General features: G+C 38.3%; 2 protein-coding genes, 1 long non-coding RNA gene and 1 pseudogene across 3 annotated transcripts; 2 read left to right on the plus strand and 2 right to left on the minus strand.

Moving 5' to 3' along the window:
- LOC133730974 (probable inactive poly [ADP-ribose] polymerase SRO2) lies at positions 1-1053 on the plus strand. The gene has a single exon (XM_062158463.1). It carries the CDS (start codon positions 1-3, stop codon positions 1051-1053), a length of 1053 nt encoding a protein of 350 aa, XP_062014447.1.
- A 1477-nt stretch (positions 1054-2530) lies between these two features.
- On the minus strand, positions 2531-5797 carry LOC133733158 (uncharacterized). Its single transcript, XR_009857519.1, has 5 exons — positions 5268-5797; positions 3963-4103; positions 3545-3813; positions 2897-2951; positions 2531-2764 (listed from the first exon to the last, which is right to left on the minus strand). It is a non-coding gene; the product is annotated as an uncharacterized LOC133733158 (long non-coding RNA).
- Positions 5798-5845: 48 nt separating this feature from the next.
- LOC133730975 (uncharacterized) lies at positions 5846-6765 on the plus strand (annotated as a pseudogene).
- A 9412-nt stretch (positions 6766-16177) lies between these two features.
- Positions 16178-17219, minus strand: LOC133730099 (protein DOG1-like 4). Its single transcript, XM_062157770.1, has 2 exons — positions 16809-17219; positions 16178-16664 (listed from the first exon to the last, which is right to left on the minus strand). The coding sequence occupies exons 1-2, from the start codon at positions 17217-17219 to the stop codon at positions 16392-16394; spliced, it is 684 nt and encodes a 227-aa protein (XP_062013754.1). The 3' UTR covers positions 16178-16391.
- Between the last annotated feature and the right edge of the window lie 666 nt (positions 17220-17885).

A 17885-nucleotide genomic window follows, 5' to 3' on the forward strand; every position in this document is an offset into this window, starting at 1 on the left:
ATGGAGCAGACCCAGATCGTTGAAAATGAAGCTTCCGGTTCCAATGTGGATATAACGGAGGTCGAGAAGCATCAAGATTCCGTTTCCGGTGCCGCCAAAGCTAATCCCAAGGCTGACAAGAACGATAAAGAATCCGGGTCGGGTCCTTCCGGATCCGGTTCCTCTGCTCCAGAACCGTTTAGGGTTTTCACCCAGGACGGAATGATGTTGAGAGTAAGGGGAACCAGTGCGGATCTAATAATATTCAAGAGGAACTTCATTTCCTGTATGGCCTTGGCCGCCGGAGAAACCATAGTGGTGGCCGTGCACAAGTATCCGGCTTCTAATCTGACCCATCGGGCCCGGTTCCAGGCTTTTCGGGCTTTCTTGGCGGAGACGGTTCATAAATATGGTGGAATTGTCCAAAATGCCCATATCAAGACTGCGCTGTACGGCGGCTCTAGGGATGAGATTGCTCAGATTTTGGTTCATGGGTTTAGTGCTGCCAATGCTAATGGTGGCGCCCATGGTTGTGTTCAATTGGTTCCTGCTGCGCATTCTTTGGATGCTGCATTGTCCTGTGAAGTTGATGAAGCTGAGCTAAGGCACGTACTGGTGTGCCGGGTCATACTGGGGAGGGTGCAGTTAGTCCCTGATGGCTCGAACCATGTTGGTCCCGATTTCGATACCGGTTGTGACAGTTTTACCGATGCTAGGACACTTTATGTGCCTGCCGGTTTAGCCAACTCTCGCATTTGTGCTGATTTTGTTATAAGCTTCAAGGCTCCTTCTTGCTTATGGGATTATGCAACGTATGCTACTCAGGCGAGTGGTGGTTTTGTTGGTGCTTCAAGGGGACCTAGACCACAAGAACTACCCATTAATTTGTTTGCTGTGTTGGACCGGCTCGCAAGTTTTGTCACTCCTCTACAAATGACCATTGCTGTCGAGTTGTTTTGGAAGTATAAGGGAAACAACATGAGCCGACATGAGCTGATTCGACAACTGAGACTCATGGTTGGTGAGGAGGCGTTGGTTGCAGCGGCCAAGGCATCAGCTTCGGTGAACAACTGAATAGAACTAACAAATGAAGCATTGTAACGCGACGATTAATTGACCGAGTGTATGTACTACTGCATTTGCACTAGTCATTTAGAAATTCCACTAGCTCATGGCGTGGTGACTGTCATTTTCCTTGATTGCCTCTGGATTTACACTTGCTTGCATAGGAAGTTAACTTCTTATTTGTGGTTCTAGAGGGATTGTAATCTTTCCATCATGGCAGCTAGCATTGTTATTAGCATATCGGAAATGTGCTAGCTAGACCATTGCATGCGTTGTTGGGATATTTCTGTTGACGGTGTTATTGCTTTTATATGTGCCCTTTTATTAATTCTGCTGCTTGATCATTCGGTTGGCTATATTTTTGCAAGGAGAAGTTCTTTCTGAATATGGATTTCCTTTCAGACTTTATTCATGCATGCTGATTAATTATTGGTTGCCACAACTTGTTTAACCCCTTCTAGAAGGTTTCTCTATGAGGTAGTTACTACGCATATTATGAATTAGATGGGGTTTAATCATATTGAATATTTAAGGTATGCTTATTTATGTAGTTTCACTTAAAGTAAGCCAGTTTAATTGCTGGGGAGGATAGAGAAGCAAATAAGTACCCTCCCTAATCCTTTTTGGTTAGGTACTTAGGTTCCAGGGGTTTTCTCGTTGCTTCTGTTTCTTTGTTCTATATAGGATTAAATACTGTTTACTCCCTATACTTATAGAGTTTCGTCGTTTCAGTCCCTGACGTTCGAATTTCATCTAAAAACTCCTCAAACTCTCAATTTCTTTACAATTGGTCCCTGTCGTCAAGCTCCGTCCAAATTGTCCATTAAATTGCTGACGTGGCATCCATTTCACTCTGAAATGTCCATTTTATCCTCAGTTACTTTTTTTTAAAAAAAATTTATCTTTTTTTTTTTTTTTTTTTTTTTCACCCCTTCTTCTTCCAGGTTCTTCCCCACGCCTCTTCTTCATTTACTCCATCACTTTCTCTCTCTGGAAAACAACCAAAGTGACAGTCTGAGTACAACACACACAGCCCAAAGGGCTCCCCTTCTTTCTTTCTTGCTAAGCATTTTCCAAAACAAACATAGAGATAAAGCTCGAGTCTTTATTAGGATTCGATAGAATTGATGGCGGAGATACAGCCACCGCAGATCACACTACAAAAAAAAATTCAATTTGCCACGGCGCAAGGCCGTCGCCGAAAGACAAATTGCTGTCGCAAAAGACCAACGGCGACGGCTAGGCGACGGCAATGTCGCCGATGTCGTTGGTGGCGTCGCCATTGCTATTTGCGACGGCAATTACACTGTCGCATGAATTTTGGCGATGGTATTTACGCCGTCGCAAAGAGCAATGGCTACGCCATCTACAATTTTGCTGTCATGTCTTTGGCGACGGCAACAGTGCCGTCGCAAAGTGCATATCATTGATAAAAAAAACCTGGCATGCAATTTTGCATACCCGATTTTTATCTTTGGAGCAGAAGAAGCCAAATAATAAATTTTATATAAAATGCACCAAAACATGAATACCATATTCAAATACATATATAGTTGATAAACATGTTTGATCAATTGAACAACACTTATCATCAACCAAAGAACAAAAGAAAACTAGAAAGCGTGTCCGCGCTTTGCTGCGGATAGGCTATCCGATAGTGGAAGTTGACATGGATCACAATATGTTCTCAAGCTGCTTGACATTCACAGATTCGTCAAACCTGGATAATCAACCAGAGAATTAGACTTGTAGAAAATGTGAATCAGAAGAGTATGATGCATAGGTGCAGTATGTTTGACTTTTGTGTGCAAATTATTTTGTATTACTCTGCCTATGGCTATAGTCGCTATACCTGACAATTTGCATCACCCTCAATTTGCAGCTCAGATAGATCATAGGTAGCCAACCTGAACAAATAAACAAACATTACTATCTAGTATATTCTAAATTTATATTTATTTTTCTGCTATACTATCAGCCAGTATGAACCCAAGTATTAGACCAGTTGCAACAACCAGAGATCCCTCATATGCTTCTTTCCAGTAGACCAAAAAACAGTGATTGCATTTTATTACAATAAGGCATGACATTCTTGCTTAATGCTATTAGCTGACATAGATAGATATGGTGTAAACTCTTCTAAAGAAAGGATTCAAATTAAGTACTATCACTGATACAAATCAAATCACGTTTCATATCACTACTATTCTCCAATTAGGAACTGAAAGTTTACCAATTAAAAGCGAAAAAATATATTAGTATCATCATATACAATACCTTTTCAGACTAATCTCAGTAAAAAAAAAAAAATAGCAAAGACCCTTTTAGCAATTTTATGAGAAGTCAACCCATCCAATAACAAAGAACAAATGAATGAACAACAAAATCTATTATCACAGGGAACAAAGTTTTCGACATCAATTGATTAATCTACGTAGAAAGACGAAGGTTGATAATTTCGTAATTGAAATCAATTGATTGTATGAATGGGAAATTTTACCCAGTCTTCGGTGATGTTGATTGTGATGGATAAGCCTGATATTGCGTAACAGTAGATGATGACTTTGATGGAGGCTTCTCTTATTGGAAAGCAGCTGGAGATGTCGGTTTTATACACAGGGATTCAGAGCAAAAATGTAATCCGAGAGTGAATCCCTTTTCAACACTGTATGTCTCTACTCCAATTTTTTGAAAGGGAATACTCATTATAATCCTGCAAACTAACTGCAGTGTGAGCTTCTGCCTACCCACCTTTCCCAATTAAGTTCTCTGCCAAGTATTATACAAAGACAACACAATAAATTAACCAAGATACCAAGAGATGAAATCAATCCCGCACCTAACTGCAGTGAAAAAAAAGAATTTTGCTAAGACTGTTTATATACATTAACATTTCCGAACGCATAAAATACACCTACTTGTTTTCGATTTCTTTGATTTAGCCGCATTATACTGATGTCCACCGAAAAAAATACAATTAGATTTATTTCTTCTTTGCCCAATTGCCTGTTCACTTGTACCCCTCTTTGTTCCTCTCAACATTGGTTTTGGTCCCATCACTGCACTCAAACACATATAATCTGGTTAAAATTTGGGATGACTATCTTTCATAATTATAATCTGTAAATCAATTTCATGTGAAGCACATAGGATGATTTGCGCAATATATGAAGAACAACAATACAACCTAATACTGCAACAATGTCAATCTCTGTATAAATCAACTATAAAATGAGATAATTAAAACAGGGAAAACCAAATCTCCTTCCAAAAACTGAGTTCATATCTTCCAAGGTTCAACAGAAAATTATTTCTGTATCAAAATCGGTCTGTTCAAAGAAACCATTTGATTCACCTAAGTGTGTGATGGAGAAGTGTGTGATGACTAAGAATCCTAACTTTTGTAAAACATAAACCACGAAATCCAACTTGAACATATCCACTGAGAATCAATATATTTATAATGTCTTTTAACAATTGCAAAAGAAGAAAAAACAAGAACAAAGCGTATGTTGCACATTGCTATAACCAAAGAAAGCTCCATTTGCTACTGGACAGTGATGATGAAGCAATTGATGACATGAGGAAGATGGAGAAGTGTGTGATGACTGCAAGCAAATGAGTTTCACCTTTCAATTCTATGAACATTTTACCATAGCTCTCAATTATGTGAGCCAAGTACTTCATTTAGTTTGCATTTGCAGATAATCGAAACAAAACGCATCATTCAATTGAAAGAGTCATTTTCACAAACACATGGAGGGCAACATCATCTCTCCAAAACCCATTTCATTAAGATCTCAAAAATCAAACAAGATATACAACCAGAGCTACTTCATCATTCTTCAAAACCAAATTTCTCAATCTAAATAAGCAAAAAACCAAATCTACATCTAATTATAGATGCCAAAGCAGAGTGGATCAATATCAGCAGAGTGGATCAATAACTTGAAACCAGAACGTCACTTTCCAAACTTGAAACCAACCAATAACACATAACTCCCAGATTTGAATGAAGAAAAAAAAAGCCAAATCAACCAATAACTTGAAACCAACAGTAGGACTCAAGTCCTCAACCATCAAACATTAGTAGAAACTAGAAAGTTACTGAAACAAGTGGCTAAACACACAATCCAAAAGCCCAGTGCTTTGAAACTGAAACTGGGTTTTTCAATTTTGACTGATTGCATTGAAATCCAAGCTTGAAAAAGAAGCATACTTACAGTTGGGGAGGTCTCGACGAAGGCAGTGGAAGAAGCTCGAACAGTGATTTGGGTTTTGGGTTTGGGGAGGTCTCGCCCAATGCTTCTCTGGGTTTTGGGTTTGGAGGCTGCTCGAAGAAAAGAGAGATGGAGGTTGCTCTTGGTTGCCGAGAGAGAGGAAAATAAGAACGGTTGATTAAGTGGCATGAGAGAGAATTAGAACTCCAAAGATGTCGACCAAGAATCCTAAACTGAAACCCATCTTAGCTCTGGTCTCCAGCCAGCTAGAGCTCCCCTGAAACGGACTCACCGACGTCGTTTACGATATGCGACCCAATTGACTCTTTTGCAGGTGAGGGATCTAGATCTGAACGATACCCCCAAAAGATTTCCCCAATTTGGTTTGCCGATAAGGAAGAGCTTAGACAGAAGTATTGGCGGAAGATGGGATTTGCGATGACGGAGAGAGAGGGAGGACAAGAGAGATGAAGAGATCGGCCTCCGTTTTGAGAGAGGTTTTTTTTTTTCTTTTTCTTTTTGAGCAGAGGGCGACTATCGTGGTTTTCATACCACGGGAAGAATTGAAGAAACGCGACGACATGTCTTTTACAGTCGCAAACTCTTAGTATTTTACTACGGCTAACTCTTGCCGAAGTAAACCATTTGGTTTGCCACGCCCAGTGGCGACGGCAGTTGTTACCGTCGCAAATATTTTGCACAATCGCGACCCCTCAGTTTTTGCCGTCGCAAAAGAGGAGGCATTGGCGACGACAATTGAAGGCCGACGCAAATTGGTGAAGCTAACACAATTCTTTTTTGTAGTGTCAACGGCGGGCAATTCATGATGGGTTCGTCGGAGATGGTGGGGGCGAAGCGGCAGCGGAGGCCCAGCGTCCGATTGGGTTAGATCGAACCCACGGCGGGCGACTAAGCAGTGAAGGCTGCCTCCGATGGACCACCAGCACCACCACCACAACAAGGAGTCGAGTAAGTCGTCAAAGACTCGGCCTTTAGTGAATTTGAGCTCTGGCGGGGAGGAGAGAGAGGGCAACCTCGATAGTGTCGCTATTGGGAGCTGGAAGGTGAAAGAGACCAAGAAAAGAGTTTCGAGTGCCACGAAGAGGGTCAGATCCAATTGGGTCGCGGCTAAGATTGACGAGTGCGACGGCGGCGAAGAGAAATTCAGCGGCAGCGAGGATGGGGAAGATGGGTATCGAGAATTCGAACCCGAAGAGTCAGAAAGCCTATTGAAAGAGCAGAGCCCAATTCATTCCTCGAAGAATGTGGAAAGAGAAGTGCTTGACCATGGTGTTGAGCTATCTGGGCCGTCCGAGAATGATGCCAGGGAGTGGAATGGGAGAGGGACTAGTAGGGATAGGAATGGGAATGAAGGGAGAGTGAGGCGTGGGGAAGAACCTGGAAGAAGAAGAGGTGAAAAAAAAAAAAAAATTATAAAAAAAAGTAACTGAGGGTAAAATGGACATTTCAGAGTGAAATGGATGCCACGTCAGCAATTTAACAGATAATTTGGATGGAGCTTGACAGCAGGGACCAATTGTGAGGAAATTGAGAGTTCGAGGAGTTTTTAGGTGAAATTTGAACGTCAGGGACTGAAACGACGAAACCCTATAAGTATAGGGAGTAAGAAGTATTTAATCCTTCTATATATGTAAAGCTCTTGCCAAAAACAAAACCAGTATTCCTAATTGCATGATTAGAATGCCACCTGCATCAACTTCTCTTCGTTCAATTGAGATCTCCTCGAAGCAGTTCAATCGTTCTTCGTTGATAGTCTTAGTCGTACTCGCAGATTAGTACCAACCTTATCGATGACAACCTTCAGTGTTGCGATCTATGGCAAGCAAATTAGGAAATGAATTATGCATGCGCATGTACGTATTGTGGAGCATATTTGCTGTAGGAAATATTTCAAAACATCCAAATATCAAATTAATTTTTTACCTTTTTTTTTATTTGAAAATTGAAAAAAAATTATATCAAAACTTCTGAGTTCCGTCAATTCGAGTAGTGTTTCAAATTATTATTTGAGGATAAAAATTAGTTTAGTGAGGAAATAAGAAAATACAAATTTTTGTGTGCTATACACCATTTTAAGTAGAGATTGCGATCCTCGAGAATGTCTTTTTTATATAAAGTTAGTGAGTACACTGAGTTGGAACATGAACTGTAATTTTAACTTTTTCATTTTTCTTTTTTACCTTCAAAATAAAGAAACAATGTTGTATTAGTATCTAGTAGTAAATTGTAATTTTAATTTTTTAATTTTTCTTTTTTACTTCCAAAATAAAGAGACATTTTTGTATTAGTACTATTTAGTATTATAAATTACTAATTAAAAAATCTCACTAATAACTAGACTTGTAAATGGATTGGCTTTTGATCCGTTATTGAACAAGTTTGGATTGAAAATTTAATTTGTTGATCCGTTAATGGTCCGGATCCTTTAATCTGTTTATTAACGGATCAAAGATGGATTTAAGTTGATCTGATCCGTTAATGATCCAGTCGGACTTTATAGTAATTAAATATTATATTTGTACCAGTAAATATTATTCTAAAATTTAATATAAAATATTAAGAATACTTATTAGTTTTAAATATAAAATAATAAATTTACATGTATTATAACAAAACTTTTACAAAAACCTAAATGACGTAGCTAGTCTTCTTAATTAAGCTTTCAATATTGGAGATATGAGATAATTAACGGTAATGTGATTATCGGAATGGTATGGGAATATGATTTTTTTTTTTTTAGAGAATTATCAACTCATTGCATTGATCAGTGAAACTACACATAATGACCAACCTCTGTGAGGCTGTCAAAAGAGTCATTACCTAAGTAATTCAACCTTTTTAAAGATCATGAAGCCCTGCCAAAATCTATCCTAGAACATCCTAGAGAATCAAAAGGCCAAGACATCTTGGATATTTTTGGCGACAAAACTCATTCTTGAGCTAGAACCGGAGCCATCTCCAATAGGAGAGGACTCACACTTACCTCCTCAGACTCCACCTCATCTCCCAAAGGAGTTTCTTCTTCCATCACAGGCAACTCATTCTCCACATGTTCATCAATAGGCTTAGCATTAATGGTGATCATCTTCCGGGACACTCTCTTACTGCGAACTTTTGGTCCCAACTTATTCTTGGACCCTTTAGGCATACCCCTCTTAGTCTTCAAAGGGGCTATTTTCACTATCCCATTATCATTAGGCAACCCAAACCCCTCTTCGACATCCAAGCACATTAAGGCAGAAGAATCATTAAGCAGTTTTGCCTTCTTACCTAGACGAGCTTGCACAACAGATGGTGAACGCTTGGCCCCACTGACTTGTGCCATTTTTTATAGCCATAGGTGCCACCAGCAGATCCAGTGGAACTCCAAATTAAATGGGAGAAGGAGCATTCCAGCTTGGTATACCCTTCAACATCTCCAAAGACTGCCAACAATATCAATTAAGTTTGTCATACCGTCAGCTAATGTCAGCCCTATCACTGGTGGTGTTAGTGTCGCAGCAGCACCAGAACTACCTCTAGGGGTCTCTGGCAGAACCACCTTCCTGGCCTCCCCTGAGCTACTGGACCCTCCATCACCATCCCCGGCATTCTTGCCATCACCCCAACACCAGATTTCTTAAGCAGAAACTGATCACACATATGACCACCATGATCGAAAAGTCCATACTTCCTGCACCACCATTTCACCTTTTCATAGTGCAATTCCACCTCCGCCTTGGCCATCTCTGTAAAGCTAAAGGTCTGCTGCACCCACAGCCACCGGCGGACGTTTAGGAGGACTTGGAAAAATTGTTCTGGTGATCCCCGTTGCACAGCAAACTTGTTTGCTTGCAAAAATCGTCCCATTGACGATCAAATCAGCATCAATGATTCTTCAGTCCTCAGACATGGTGGCAGACACTACACAGTAACCCACACCTCAAGGAATTCAATGGAACCATCTGTAGCGCACCAAGCCTGTCATACTCCTCCAACTTAAGCATTCGGCTCTTGAAGTGCCACGGGCCGCCGTGTAGGACTCTCTGTCCTTCCTCCTTCACTGCAAAACGGACTTGGAACCTGTCATCATCAACCTTAGTGATCGAAAGACGATCACGCAAGTCCCACACCACCTCCATCGCCTTGGGCAATCCAGCATCATCCTCCGCCCAGACGCCATCATGCGGTCAACCAAATAATAACCCGACACATCAACAGCCGCTGCTCCAGCTTCCCTAAAGTACTCAACCACCGCTTCATCTGTCAGCACAAGTGCTGCCGCCTATCGAGCCTCCATAGCCTCTGCCATCACACCTCCGATCTGCAAGAACCTTCATTCTTTTATGTCGTTTACCTCAAATCGACGAAACCCTAGCCGCCTGTTAGAGTTTACACAAAATGAGTACTATAAACTATCTCAGAATAAGCACATGTAAACACATATACTGTAATTTACATATTAGGAGTGTTGTAGTAGTCGCATCCTTATTTAGGATTGCAATAGTATATTTATCCTAATATCTGCAGTTTTACATGAACAGAAGATTAACTATGACAAATATAGGATTGATATGTTATTTTGATCCTAAGTTAGGATGCATATGACGTTGCAATCTTATAACACAGCAAGTACACACACACACACACACACACACACACACACACACACATATATATATATATATATTATATATATATATATATATATTATATATATATATATATATATAGTACATACCAGTATCTCATACACACATTTACAAATGTGACAACAAATTTGTTGTCAGAGTGGTAATGTTGAGTCCTATTTTGTGTAATCTTAGTTCTAATAATGGTAATTACACCTCTTATGACATTGTTACAAGCTTTTTAACAACTTCGTTGTCAATGTTGTAATTTTTGTTTAACTATATGTAAATAGTGTAAATAAATATGGTAACTTTTGTTCTCAATGTTGTAATTTTGATTCAAATAATTGTAATTTTTTGTTCAAATAGATGTAAAATGAGTGTATGAGATACTGTATGTACCATAGCTTGTCTCTATATATATATATCACAGCAAGCAATATGAATTGAAATCAAAGATAAAGGGATTGTAGAGATACTAACTAGATCCATATATATATATTGCAGTTAAATAATCTGATCGAGTCTGAAACCAGATTAAAAGGGGTGTATGAAACTGACAAAATCGATTGCCTCAATCTATGTTCTTCTCCTAGATTCACCCTTGATCTCATATAGTTAATGGGACAATTTGATTGAGGTAGGTGCTCTAGCAGGGATCAATGAAGGCGAATCCACTTTATATCAGAAAAGCAGTTAAGGCAGTTCCTTCCATCAAGGAACTGTCTTATAACTTCCTTGTCTTTATCTGATAGATTATTCTAAATAACCATACTATTTGAATTCAAATTCAAAACAGATTGCATTAATAAAACTATTTTTGATTACAAGTTTTATTTAATACTCAAACTGAACTCTAATACTCCTCACAATGTTAGCTTAAGTGAAAATGCTGATGTCTAGTTCAATAAGGTCTTACACCGCCGACCTCTACCCTAGGTTTTCAGAGAAAACTAGATTTTGGCAAGCATGTATTAATTATACTTTCTTTTTCTTGATTGGATAATAACATATTCGGAATATGAACTTGAAGCTTATTGATGTCTATGTTCTTTTTGTTCTCTTACCCAAAAATTTCAATGAAATATTGCTTTGAAAATTTAATATTTTGATTATCTAAGTTTATCATTCTAAAAATATTTTGGTTATGAAATTTAACTTTTGGCAATACACTTTATTACTATTTTATTAATATGAAGTATCATGATAAAAACATAATAATACTACTCAAAATTTAAAATATTCATTATTATAAACGGATTGTATTAGCGGATATAGTATTCGTTAATTCGCCAAACACAGATTTGGATTCACCTATCAACGATCCTCCTAATTATTGAATCGGTCGGCTTGACATTTCTTATTACTAGACGGATTCATATTTAGATTGATCCGCTCGAAGTCCGGTCCATTTATAGGTCTACTAATAACTAAGATGATATCATGTAATATGATCCAGGTACTATAAACACTGTTTCCAAATGTTTATTCCTAATTTCAACAATACTCCACATTCTCACATAAAAAATAAAAAAATAAAAAGATGCTACTATTCCCACCCTATCAAATACTTTGTTCACCTTACATTTGCTTCATTTATTTAAAGATCAATACACCGTACTATAAAATTACAATTATGGAAAATATTTTATTAATAACTACATTATATCTTACTTATTACATTCTATGAAACATTTACACTCATATCAAGTTTTTCATTATCAGAAAATATGAAAATTCCCAGCGGGCTTGCTCTGCTAGGGTTGGGAGAGTGCCGCCTCCGGCCTCTTTGTACGTTTCTCCATCATCGATGGAGTATTATTCTGGCACCGTTTTCGGTGTCGAATCTATCGCGCATGACTCATCCCGTGCCCTGTATCAGGTCGTGGTTAGCACCGTGGCCTGTGTCAACCCTGGTTGTTCCGATTCTTTCTGATCATGGCTTCTCTGTCCAATGGGGATCAGAGAAGAAGATGATGCGCTATCATCCTGGATCGGAATGGCACCGAGAGCCGGGCGACTTAGTCCAATTCGGGTGCGACTGAAGTTGATGCAGTTGTTGGAGCGGTGGTGGGGGTCGAGCTTTCCTCTTGGTTTCTACTTCTCATATCGGATCTGTGGGAGTTCGCGGCAGGAGCTTCGATCGACGGCAGCGCAGCAGTCTGTAAGTCTTGGTTTCTACTTCCTAGATCGGATATGTGGGAATTCGCGGCAGGAGATTCGAGCGATGGCGGCGCAGCAGTCCGTAGGTGTTGGCGGTGCGACAGTCCGGCGCAGGTTTGGGACGGCAGTGACGCAGTCAGGTGCCGGCGTGGGGTTCCAAGGTTGGTTTGATCTCGGATGGGGCTATATGACTGGTGGCGTGGGTGGTGGCATTTGGAGTGGAGTGGACAGAACCGGGATTGTTATTTCCGGTGAGGGAAGGCGGAGCTCTGGCTGGGGTCAAGGTCATGGGACGGCTGGGTGCCCAGAGAGTTTTTGGGTGCCCAATTGTGGACCTGGGCCATTTTTTGTTTGGACTGCTCAAGATGGCTTTTTGCTTGGGCTTTATTTTTTATTTGGATTCGCATCTGGGATTCAGGGGACTTTTCGTGGACTCCTTCAATTACATTTTGGATTTGGATTATCAGCTACTTAGGTAGAAGATTGCTCTCTATTTGACGTATTATTTTACGTGGAGTAGGCAAGGTCGGTCACACTACCGCCAGTTACCTTGATAGAAGGTTACCCTCTGTTCAACGTATTTTTTTACGTGGAAGTATGGTTGACCATACTATTGGTACTGTTTTACAGAGCCTGGGGTCTTCCTGGTGCTTTATCAAATGCTTTATTGCATCCCTTAATATCCTTGTTAGGTTTTATTTCCGATGCCTTGTGGCATCTAGTATTGCTTTTGTTATCCTTTATTTTGATGTAGTTTCTACATCTATAAGTTGTAATAGTTCTTATTTTTATTAATAAAATGGTTGACTATTTCTCTCAAAAAAAAAAAAATTTCATTATCAATCTCATCATTCATTTTTAAACCTAACACCTTAATTTAGCACTAACCATTAAATTTCATTGTTTGTGATTCTGGAATCTTAACTTGGCACTTTGTTTAGTAATACTTTATCAAATATTATGACACTATTCGGTAGAAATCTACTAAACAAAAATGTATTATTCGGTGGGTATTGCAAAAGGCTTTAGATGATTCTATCATTGTAAATTCATTTGGTAAATCTTCACCCAATTCTAAGGAACTATTCGGTGGAGTACCGTACATCTCATTAAGTTTCAGTAGTCTTAACGAACACATGAGATGATAATATATATATATATATATATATATATATATATATATATATATATATATATATATATATATAGTTTGGAGTTGTAAAGAAATTTTACATTTAAAGGATTTGGGAATTGTAAATGAGCAAACTAAATAAATTATAATTTGAGAGCTCATAAATAGGGGCAATAGTATGTAAGGGATGCACAAAGAGTTTAATAAATGCACCATAAAAAAATAAAAAATAAAAGAGAGAATTCCACAAATGGTCACACAATTATGACTCGTTCACAATTATGACTCGTTCGATACTTTGGTCAATCAACTTTTAAATATATCACTTTGGTCACTCAACTATTACTCTGTCAATTACTTTAGTCACCCAAGGGGCATTTTATTTCAATTTAATTACTAATTCTCCCAATCATTCTAATACAGATCTCTCAATTTTTCACAATTAGTTATACAAAAATATCATTAATATTATGACAAATAATTTTTTTTTAATAAAAATTAACGAGGAAAATTCTACAAAATGTTAACGTATGACATGCATACAATTGCCTTAAAAGTGGTAATTTGAGTCCTCAAAATAGTAATATTAGTCCTCAAAGTTGTAACATGAGTCCTTAAAGTGGTAAATTTTCTTAGTTACCACAAGAGTCCTCAAAATAGTAATATTAGTCCTCAAAGTGGTAACATGAGTCCTTAAAGTGGTAAATTTTCTTAGTTTACCATATGAGTCCTCAAAATAGTAATATTAGTCCTCAAAGTGGTAACATGAGTCCTTTAAATTGGTAAAAATAGTTGATGTATGAGAAATGTTAACATACCAAGCTATTACCCAATTAACGAAATGACTAAAGTGAATAACAGAATTAAAGTTGAGTGACTAAAGTTATATATTTAGGGGGGTGTATTGTATTTGGATTTGTCCAGATTTTTTTTAAATGACAGACTTTTTGAAAAGTCCACAGACTCTTTAAAAAGTTGATAGACTGTTATGGATTTCTTAAAACCATTGATTTTAGCAACAGACTTTTATTGATTCATGAAAATCTATATACTTTATTATGAATGACTTCTACAGATTTCCTATGATGTACAAAATATAAAAAATAAAATAAAAAAAAACAAATGCAGCCCAAACACAAAACAAAATAATAATTTGTTGTCTCGTCAATGCTCCAATATCTTCTAATAGAAATTGACTCAAATAAATGATTGTTAATCTGTCTAGCGAGTTTGTTCTCATTCCTAATCTCCCAACAACATAAATATACAATATAGATCACTTGATGTTTATGGTTAATTATTCTCATCAATTTTGTTTTCACCGATTAACATATATTGTAGGAATATTGGTCAATGTCTTGATCTATAATCAATCAATTGAAATTCAATTGTTCAACCTTTTTTTGAACCATAATATAAATTCAAATTAATGAGAATAATTAATTAATAAGATAAAATTTAGTCTGGTTCAAGGTCTTAGGCTTAGACCACAATATTTGAGTTTTAGGGTTTCATAAATCATTTTTATTGCTATTAGGGTTCGAAGTATCACAATTGAAAAAAAAAAATAAAATAAAAAAATAAAAAAACAAAAATCACATTCAACAACTACGTACAATGAATATGTTGGGTATCAAAAAATGTTGATATCATAAAAGATTAAGAGAGATGATGAAGGACAAACTTGTTCGTGCGTAGAGAGAAGAACTTTGATAGACCATTTTTTTTTTTGAAGAGGAAACTTTGATAGACTTTTTGAAATCTTTGGTCTGGAGGCTGGAAAATTATTGGCGTTTGGTATGTATAATTAACACTACAAAGTCCATGATTATCCATGATTTTCTAATTCCATAAGTATGAATGATATTTTGAATACCTCTGTACTTTTATTCATTTTTAAAAGTCCTAATTGAATACCCCTAGATTTTGGTGGAATTCATGAAATCTTTAAAAATCCTAATTGAATACCTCAAGACTTTCATGGACTGTTAAAAGTCTATATTGAATACACCCAGACTTTTAAATTCCATAGATTTCTTTAAAAGTTTCACTAATTTCATATACAATACACCCCTCTTAAAAGGTGAGTAACCAAAATATCAAATAGGTAAAAATTGAGTGACCGTTTGTGATATTCTCTCAAAATAAAAATTAAACATGTGAGCAACATATATATCAGATTATCAGGTTGATTAATATTCATACGTCGACTTAAGCCGCACTATTATATATACCATAAGAAAATTTGGGGCGAAAACCAAAAACAAATTTCCCAGAAACCTTATAAACACCTGAACACTGGCTCTTATACAATGTTAAAAGGCAAGATATCAATCAACACACGAATGTTTGGCCAAAAGTCCCAAAACCAATTAACACATAGATCCATTGCAATGGCAATTCATCAAACTTACGTTACAAGCTAGTAACATAAAAATAGACAGTTTTATCAGTTGATTCACGGCAGGCCAAAAGGCGTCGAACCTGGGTGCAGTTAGAAGGCCACACTACACTTACCACTATGCTAAAGTAGCAAACATCGTTTGACTCTGGCAAAAAATATATATAAATATTCGTTGGACTAAAAATATATACAAAGAAAAAATTGTCGGAGGCCCGCCGGAGACCGGTGGCCTGAGGCGGCGGCAGCCCTCAAAGCCGGCTCTAGGTTTCACCTTTGAATAAATTAATAAATGTATCTCACTTGGCTTTGCAAGAGCCCCACACGTCCGCCATGCAAACCCCAGGTGTCATCTTGCATGGCTTAATGTGCTTAACTTCCGACACGTATAAAACTTTTCTTCTTGCAAAGCTCTGCATGCATGGCCGCTCAACTATCTCCGCCCACCGGGAAAAGTCTCATCCATCTATTCAAAAAAAGAAAAGTCTCATACATTTCAAAAAAAAAAAAAGTCTCATTTGTCGACGCAATTAACGTATCCAGCGGGTCAATCTCTCATATTTTTTTATCAACCTACGGTTCAGAGGGAGGATAAACACAAAATTTATATTTAACTAGACGTTAAGGAAAAACATCTCACTCCATTTGTTCTTCTCGAAAGAAAAATATAATAAAAATAAAAATAAAAGGAAAAACATCTCACAGTAGCGGTTCAGACTGCAAACAAAACAAAGTGTATATAGTACCCAATCAACGTCCGCCAAAGATGCAAAGCACCACCGTCGATCAGTATATATGAATCAGAAATTGTTGCGGTGACGGTCCTGAGTAATTCCCCATCCACGGACTCCGAAATGCAACTCGGACGCAGCAATCAAGAACTCCACAGCTTGCTGCGGTGTCAGCAAATCCACCACCTTCCTCACCGTTCTCAGCCGCAGATCATCCGCCTTCTTCAACACGCTCGTCAGCAGACCCGTCTTCACATCCAGATCGCTACTGCTTCCCATCAGCTCGCTCACTCCGTCTTGCCACTCCGATAACTCCTCCGATATCGCATTCTCCTCCTTCACCTGAACAATCAATTAGTAAGTATGCATCGAATATTAGTATATCAGATAACCAAAAGGCGAACATGAAATTCAGAAAACAAATTAAAGCGCATTTTTGTATCATTATTGTTGCATGCATGCATAGGTTTAAGGTTATTGGAGTACAGTTTCGCATTGGAGCTCGCTAACTCTGCGGAACTGGGCGGGGGAGAGGTCGCCAAGGTCGCCGGTTCGAAATCCGCGGAGGATATCGATGATGTGGGCTTCGAAGTGGATGGAGGCCTCGGAGTAGACGAGGTGGAAGGCGGTCGTGGGGCGCCATCCGCCGATCCAGTGGAGGGAGCGCTCGAGGGTGGTGGCCCACGGGGCGATGAAGACGGAGAGGGCGTCGTGCTCGGCAGCCAGAGACTTGACGCTGTAGTACTCGGCGTAGTGAGACATGACCTTGTTGATGACGTGGAGGAGGTGGTGCTGGTGCTCGGTGGTGGTGGGGTGTTTGGGGCAGGAGGAGAGCTGTTGCACCAGGCGGTGGAGCTGCTGGAACCACGTGTCGTTGAAGCTAGTGAAGCCGTTCATGGGTGGCGGCGGTTGACCGTTGGGAATGACTGGTTTGGGTTTTTGGGTACGAGGGGTCTGAAACAGTGATGAGCTGAAGAAAAGAGGGGCAAGGTATAGAGGGGTTTAGAACTTTGGATGGCTTCATGCCATATGGGTGGTAAACTGGTGATGGGGTTTAGGGTAGGAGTGAGAGGCACGTACCGGCCACGTGGAAGTATTAGGAGGAGGCCTCTGGTTTTTATCCCATGCCAATTGGACCAATTGCCAAATTAACTTCTTCTTCTTTGAATAAAAGATTGGTGCGCTGCCTTCAAACCTTATTAATGAAACTGTCAAACATTTTTCTTGAAATGTATTTTGCTTTGTTTCTGTCCAACAAAATATAAAATGAATATATATATATATATATATATTCTTTTAGTATAGTTTGAAAGAATTCCACAGTACAGTTTCCGATCGTGAAACTTTGAGTTACCTTCTTAATATTTCAATACCATATATGGGTACTTCTGTTAATATTTAGCTTCAAAAGTGCATAGGATAACTTAGAAATGATTAAAACTTAGAAATAAAGATTTATTCATTCTGACTCTATAATTAAAGTAATTGTGAGCACACCTAAATGTTAATTTATAATATCTATCAAAATTAATAGATATTCTGTGAAAACAGTGACTCAAAAAC

The sequence above is a fragment of the Rosa rugosa genome, chromosome 2, assembly GCF_958449725.1.
Source record: "Rosa rugosa chromosome 2, drRosRugo1.1, whole genome shotgun sequence".
In the NCBI taxonomy this organism is placed as follows: Eukaryota; Viridiplantae; Streptophyta; class Magnoliopsida; order Rosales; family Rosaceae; genus Rosa; species Rosa rugosa.

Bases quoted from the DNA above. Each gene is read 5' to 3' on its own strand.
- LOC133730974 (XM_062158463.1), top strand. From the start codon at position 1: ATGGAGCAGACCCAGATCGTTGAAAATGAAGCTTCCGGTTCCAATGTG.
- LOC133730099 (XM_062157770.1), bottom strand. From the start codon at position 17,219: ATGAACGGCTTCACTAGCTTCAACGACACGTGGTTCCAGCAGCTCCAC. The intron at 16,665-16,808 runs GTACTCCAATAA...TTGATTGTTCAG, and splicing joins GCGAGCTCCAATGCGAAACT to GTGAAGGAGGAGAATGCGAT.